Below are 7,034 nucleotides of genomic sequence, written 5' to 3'. Positions count from 1 at the left end.
GGGAGAGGGCACATCAGCTGCCTTCTCCCAGGGATGGCTTCACACCGGGAGTGCGAAGCTGGATGTTCCCCAGGGGTACAAGGGCTGTCCTTCAGAGCAGGGTCCCTGTGTCCCAGGGAACTGTGTGCTGGGGCAGGGACTCTTCCACCTGTCGGGGTCAGCTCTCAGCCTTCCCGGGGAGCTCCCCACAGCAGTGTGGGCAGAAGCCATGGGGGGAAGAGGCAACACCTGGCAGGAGAATGACCTGCTGTCAAGAGGGTGCTGCGTGCATCAGGGCTGCTCACAGCTGCAGATTGCCCATAGGACACTTCCGAGGGGACTTTTCAAGGCAAAGGTCGTGGCAGGGATTAAGTTTTAGGTAAAGAGCTTTCCTGATTTTATATGTTATTTTTTGACTTGTGGGGGAGGGGAGGTGGAAAAAGGGATAAATGTTTAAGGAGTTCTCAAGTTGGAAGAAGTCACTGAGACTCTGGAGCTGTAACTTTGAAAGATCAGTAGGTCTGCCAGGAACCTCCTAGAGTGCCTTCAGCCACTCCTCTGCCCATCGACAGCACCAGCATCACCTTTCCTGGACCCATCAGGGTTGCTCTCAACAGCCCTTTTCCACCTGCAAACAGGAACATGCGCCCAGGCAGTGCCCTGCAAACAGGCAGGTTTCTGTAGGGCCATGGTGAGTGCGCAGAGGTCAGGGTGGGATCTGTGAGCACTGATGGGGAAAAGTCATGGGGCAGGGAAACACCTTCCAGGAGGAAAATCTCCTGGCAGAAGGGATATGATCAGGGAGGGAGAGGAAATTAAACCAGAAATGTTGTGGGAGGGAGAATTCAGAACTCTCTGTGTGATCCCCTCCAATGCAGACCCCTTCCTCTGAGCAAGCCCCCTTGCCTCCTGTCCCACCCAGCAAAGCCCTGTCCTCAAGGCTTTGTGGTCCAAGGCATGAACAACCCTCCTGTGAAGCCAGAGCTCCAGCAGAGCCGTGGGGCATCTCCCTAACCGCGTGTGTCCGTTTTCCCCTCCAGAGCACAGGAGCTGAGAGAACCGGCCCAGCAAAGTTCCTGCTGGGGAGGTGGTGTGCCCAGCTGGGTGAGGGTAACGCTGTCCTGAGTGCCCGGCTCTCTCTCCACTTGTCTCTCTCAGCCAGACCATCCCTGCATTTTAACTTGTTTCTCCACTTGTCTCTGATATTGTCACCTTGTTCTCTCAGTCGGGCTCTCTGGGGATGGGAGATGCAGCAGCCGAGTGAGGCACTGCTCTTGTGATTCCTCCCAGGCAGGTGTGTCCATGGGAACGAAGTGTCCAAGCTCTCCTCTGACCTGTGGGGCTGTGGGCAATGTGACTGTGGGCTCTGAGGTGTGGGGCTGTGTCATCCCCTGAGGAACGAGCTGGCTCTCCCTTACTGAGACACCATCATTAGGACACTTGGGTTTCTCCATGGGGTGTCCTTCCAAGCACTGAGCTGCCTTCCAGGATGCAAATCTGTCCTAGAGCATCCTGGTGTTACCTGAGTGCCCTGTGGAGAAGCGGAGAGATGCTACGACCAAGGAAATGCCGCTGGGTTTGTGAAATGAACCCTGTGCGTCCTTGGCCAGAAGTGGGGTGCTGAGACCTTGAAGGGGGAGACACCGAGCCCTCGGCGGTGGCTTTCTCTGCTCTCAGCAGTGCCCAGTTCTTTTCAGGTCACCGTGTGAGTGTGATGACCCCCTGTCTCAGAAAGGCACAAGCAGAGAGGGCTGTTGGGAGCAAGATAGAGGGACAGACCATCTCCCCTCTCTCTGCACTAACCCACAGGTGATCCTCTGCCTCAAAGGTCTCACTTTGTTGTCCCTGAATGTAGCAGAAATAATGAGGGTTCCTGAAATGCAAGAAAATCTTCAGCTGAGATGGGAGAGAGCTGCAAAAGAGCCTCTCTCAAACTCTTTTGTGACTATGGTTTCTTGGCAATGGGGGTGCAGATAGTGACGAGCCCTTTTGCATGAGGAGAGGTTTATCTGAGAAATTTGAAAACAAGGACAGCCCACACCATTCCCAGGAATCTGCTGTTGCAGAGCAGGGCTGACTCCTCATCAGCCTGTGGGCAGACGTCCTGCTTCTCCCGGCACACTCGGCCAGCAGCAGTCAGAGCTCCAGGCACAGAGCTGAATGATCTCATAGAAATGGCAAAGTGGCAGGGAGTGTGTAGGATGAGGAATGGCTTTGATTGTGCTCATACAATTCTCCCCAACCTTGCCTCTGTCCTTTCCTCTTTGTTCAGTGATCGATGCCCAGAGGCAGGAGATGTCCAACAGCAGCTCCATCACCCGGTTCCTCCTCCTGACGTTTGCAGACACACGGGAGCTGCAGTTCTTGCACTTCTGGCTCTTCCTGGGCATCTACCTGGCTGCCCTCCTGGGAAACGCACTCATCATCACCACCATCGCCTGTGACCACCACCTCCACACCCCCATGTATTTCTTCCTCCTCAACCTCTCTGTCATTGACCTGGGCTGCATCTCCACCACTGTCCCCAAAGCCATGGCCAACTCCCTCTGGGACACCAGGGCCATCTCCTTTGCAGGATGTGTTGCCCAGCTCTTTCTGTTTGTCTTTTTCATTTCAGCAGAGTTTTCTCTCCTCACCATCATGGCATACGACCGCTATGTTGCCATCTGCAAACCCCTGCACCACGGGACCCTCCTGGGCAGCAGAGCTTGTGTCCACATGGCAGCAGCTGCCTGGGGCAGTGTTTTCCTCTACACTGTGCTGCACACGGCCAATACATTTTCCCTACCCCTCTGCCAGGGCAATGCTGTGGACCAGTTCTTCTGTGAAATCCCCCAGATCCTCAAGCTCTCCTGCTCAGACTCCTACCTCAGGGAAGTGTGGCTTCTTGTGGTCAGTGTCTGTTTAGCATTTGGTTGTTTTGTTTTCATTGTGGTGTCCTATGTGCAGATCTTCAGGGCCGTGCTGAGGATGCCCTCTGAGCAGGGACGGCACAAAGCCTTTTCCATGTGCCTCCCTCACCTGGCCGTGGTCTCCCTGTTTATCAGCACTGGCATGGTTGCCTACCCAAAGCCCCCCTCCATCTCCTCCCCATCCCTGAACCTGTTCCTATCATTTCAGTACTCAGTGGTGCCTCCAGTACTGAACCCCCTCATCTACAGCCTGAGGAACAAGGAGCTCAATGATGCCCTAAGGAAACTGATGACCGCTTCCTTCTCAGAAGCAGCAGTGAAATTCCCATCTTCTTTTGCACATCACTCGTGATGTAACTCATTACACACCTAACCTATCTTTTGTAGACTTTTTTGGTTTGGTATATTTGGTTTTATCTTTTCTTGGTTGTATTCATGCCCTCCAAAAATAAAAAAAAATAAACGAAATAATTCTTTTTCCTGTTTCTATGTGACTATAATCCTGTCTTGCGTGACCCAGAGCCTGTGTAAATAAGGAGCTGTTCTCTCTTTGTGTTTAAATAAAATAAAGGACCCTGTGCCGATGTGTTTGTCCGAGATCTTCTGCAGGGTCAGAGTCTTGGTGCTGAGCTGGGGGCTCAGTAGCCACCCTGAGCTGCGTCTGCCTCCCAGCCTGACCAGCACGGCCCTGGGCACCACAGCCCACTTGCTCTGCAGAGCAACACCACCAGCCTGGGGGCTGTGGGAAGCCTGGGGAAGGGGTGCAAGAATGGCTGGCCAGGCCAGCACAGATAAGCTCTTGAGGGAAAAGCCTCTTTGGGGAGACGGGATGTCCCAGGAGAAGAGCAGGGCACCGTGTGTGTCCAGGGGAGACATGGAAAGAGAAACCCTTTGCTGTGGGTGGCAGCTCGGGGCAGGCTGCCCTGTCCCTGGGGCAAAAGGAGCTGCCTGAGCATCTCCTGGGCCAATTCTCTCATGCTGTCCTGGGGAACAAGTTTGGCAGTTGAGGCTGCAAGCTGCCCGGGGTGGAGATCTCCTCAGCATGCCAGCTGGGTGGACATTCTCACTGGCTTCCTTTTCCTCCAATAGGAAGCTCTGCTGGGCTTGGCTGGGGAGAGGGCAAAGAGGTGGCAAGAGCCATGGAGGGTCTGGGATGGCTGAGCTGACAAGTGTCCTCCAGGGGAAAACCCCAGTGAACAGCTAAAGCGTGGGAGCGTGCAGGGTGGGGGCACACAGCGATGTCTTCCCACTGCCAGGCTCCTGCGAGAGACATGAAGGAGCAGCAGAGCAGGGTCTGGGCTGTGCTCGTGTTCCCTGGGCATCCCAGGGAAGCTGCCCCAGGGCCATCATCACAGGCCGGCCAATAACAACCACCGTTTCCAGTACCAGCCTCCCACCCCAGCTTGGAGAGGTTGTTTGTCCCGCCACTGAGGGACATTGAATGACGAGGTCAGAATCCATCTTGGCATTGTACAGGTGAGACCTAAGCATGCACTTTGTGTGCGTGTGGGGAGATGGACCCGGGTGAGCACAAACACCATCAGCTCTTCCTGGGGGTTCCATGAAGGCCTGTGGGACAGACAGTGTCTGGAGGTCACTTCACTTGGAGAGTAACTCCCCTGGCAAAACACCCGAATGCAGCACTGGGATGTGCTCCCTTGAACCCACGTCCCCGTGTCCGTTCCTCAGGGCAAGTGCAGAGCAGGGCGATACACCACAGCTCTGCAGTGCCTCCCAGCCCCCAGGAGCGGCAGCAGGAGGTCAGAGGGACACTGGGACTGCTGCAGTGCTCTGCCTCTGCGTGTGCAAGGAAAGGACTCCCGTCTCTGATCACCCCCGTGTGTATAAGAAGCGCACAAGGTCAGCTGAGACGTGGGCACCTGGCAGCACCCCGACATTTCTGTGTGTGACTCCAGGAACAAATGCTGTGGACCTGGCCTTTCGCAAGGCCTTTGACATCATCTCCCACAGTGTCCTTATAGCCAGATGCATGCTGTCTAGGCTGAAGAAGTGGATGGTATGGTGGGTGGGAAGCTGGGAGGAGGGGGCTCTCTCTTTTCATACGGATGGAGGTCCAAGTGGTAGCCACTCAAGTGGGAACCACAAGTCACAGGGGCTCACGTTCTTGTTCAGCTTGGAGAAGAGAAGGCTGAGGGGTGACTTTATTGCAGTCTGCAACTTTCTCAAGGAGGGCAGCGGAGGGGAGGTGCTGATCTCCTCTCTCTGGTGACCAGCTGTAGGACATGAAGAAATGGAATGTGGCTGCATCAAGGAACGTTCAGGTTGGACATGAGGAAAAGGTTCTTCACTGAGAGGGTGGTGGGTCACTGGAACGGCTCCCCAGGGAAGTGGTAACGGCAGCAAGCCTGTCAGAGGTCAAGGAGCATCTGGACAACACTCTTCGTCATATGGTTTAGTTCTAGGTACTCCTGTGAGGAGCAGGGAGTTGGACTTTATGATCCTTATGGGTCCCTTCCAACTTGAGATATTCTATGATTCTGTGATTCTCTGGGGGGGCAGCAACTGGAGAGACCTGTGTGTGTGTGCATGTCGTGTTGGTGTATGTGTCAGCAGGTGTAACCACTAGCAAACATCACCCCAGAGCAGCCAGCAAGCAGAAGAGGCCTGAGAGCTAGTTATTTTTGAGTCCCTAAGCCTGGAGTGGATACTGGAGAGCCCAGAAAGTCTGCAGGTTGGCTGTGGGTAGATAATGTGGCCCAAACCACCTCCTGGAGAAGCGGTAGGGTCTTGGGGGTCTGGTACTGATAAAGCCACGTGTCTGGATGTGGAGGGGGAAATTGCTCTTTCTGTGAGAGAGCAGCAGGAAGGCAGCTCTGCCTGGGGACGGGCAGTCAGCGGGCGGCACGAGAGGGCAGACGCTCATGGGCAACATTGTGGTGGGTAGATGTCTGCTATGGATCTCTTGATCTGGAAGAGGAGGTAGATGAACCCTTCTTCAGACAATTTGGAAGAAGCCTCATGTTTGCAGGCCCTTCCATAAAGGAACAAGGCAAAGAGCAGGACACAGGAGAGCAGGCTTTGGCCTGCTGCAGGACCTGCTTGCAAAAATGCTATGGGATGCAGCCTCGTGGAAAAGAGGTGCACAGAGAGTGTTCTGTGCTCAAGGCTCACGTCTTCAGGATATAGAATTGTCCACCCTGAGATGCAGAAAATGGGTGGGAGGAGGCAGCAATGGGCGAGAAAGGAGCTCCTGACTAACATCCAGCATGAAGAGGAAGCACAGAGAAAGCGGAAGCTGGCACCTTCCAGCCTGAATGAGGCTGAGAGTCTGCGCTGGAGAGAGCCATTTGCGTGTGTGTTTGTAGGTGCGTGGGGGGACTGGGGAAATGAGGGGATCCTGGGGCCAGCTCCCAGATAGACAGAGGGTCTAAGACAAGCTCCTGAAGGGAAACTTATAGACTCTGCGTGTCTATAAGTACACAGCCTAAACTAACATAGCCAGCATACATACAGCCCAACCCACGTTTCTCCTTTCTCCAACTCTCCGTGGAGACCTCCCAAGGCCCCATCCAGCATGAGTGAATGATTCACCATGGCTCCTCCCTTGACAATGATAAGGAGATCGCTCAGGTCCCCCGTGACCATAGAAATGAGCAGACATAAGTTTGGTTCACTCAGCTGGAGCTTTTTTTTGCCCACTCAAGTCCTTGACTCAAGGTTGTTGGGCAGGTAACCCCCAACTGGGCTCATCACATGCTGAGCCGAACCTTTGGTTCTCCTTTTCTCTCTTTCCCGCTTCTAAGTTCTTCCCTTTCATCACCCTCATACATTCACAGAATCACAGAATCTTCTTGGTTGGAAGGGACCTTTGAGATCATCGAGTCACACCAACAAAAAAAACCCAAAAGAAAACCCACCAAACAAACAAAAAAACCAAAACCAAAACAAACACGCACAACCACACCCCACACCCACCCACAAACAGACGCAAAGCAACAATCTTGGGCACTAGAGCATGCCCTGAAGTGCCATGTCTACACAGTTCTTAAATACCTTCAGGGATGGCGACTCCACCACCTCCCTGGGCAGGCTGTTCCAGTGCCTGACCACCCTCTCAGTAAAGTAATTCTTCCTCATATCTAATCTAATCCTCCCCTGCTGCAACTTTAGACCATTTCCTCT

At 54.0% G+C, this 7,034-nt stretch overlaps 1 protein-coding gene across 1 annotated transcript; it reads left to right on the top strand.

Annotated features, from left to right (window-relative positions):
• The first annotated feature begins 2,274 nt into the window (after positions 1–2,274).
• LOC141477878 (olfactory receptor 14C36-like) lies at positions 2,275–3,329 on the top strand. Its single transcript, XM_074167052.1, has one exon. The coding sequence runs from the start codon at positions 2,275–2,277 to the stop codon at positions 3,241–3,243; it is 969 nt and encodes a 322-aa protein (XP_074023153.1). The 3' UTR covers positions 3,244–3,329.
• The last annotated feature ends 3,705 nt before the right edge of the window (positions 3,330–7,034 follow it).

The sequence above is a fragment of the Numenius arquata genome, unplaced genomic scaffold (assembly GCF_964106895.1).
Source record: "Numenius arquata unplaced genomic scaffold, bNumArq3.hap1.1 HAP1_SCAFFOLD_585, whole genome shotgun sequence".
NCBI lineage: Eukaryota > Metazoa > Chordata > Aves > Charadriiformes > Scolopacidae > Numenius > Numenius arquata.
Note: the sequence above shows the minus strand (reverse complement) of the source record. Positions and strands in the feature narration are given on the sequence as shown.

What these genes read in the sequence shown, in the direction of transcription:
- LOC141477878 (XM_074167052.1), top strand. Translation starts at nt 2,275, where the DNA reads ATGTCCAACAGCAGCTCCATCACCCGGTTCCTCCTCCTGACGTTTGCA.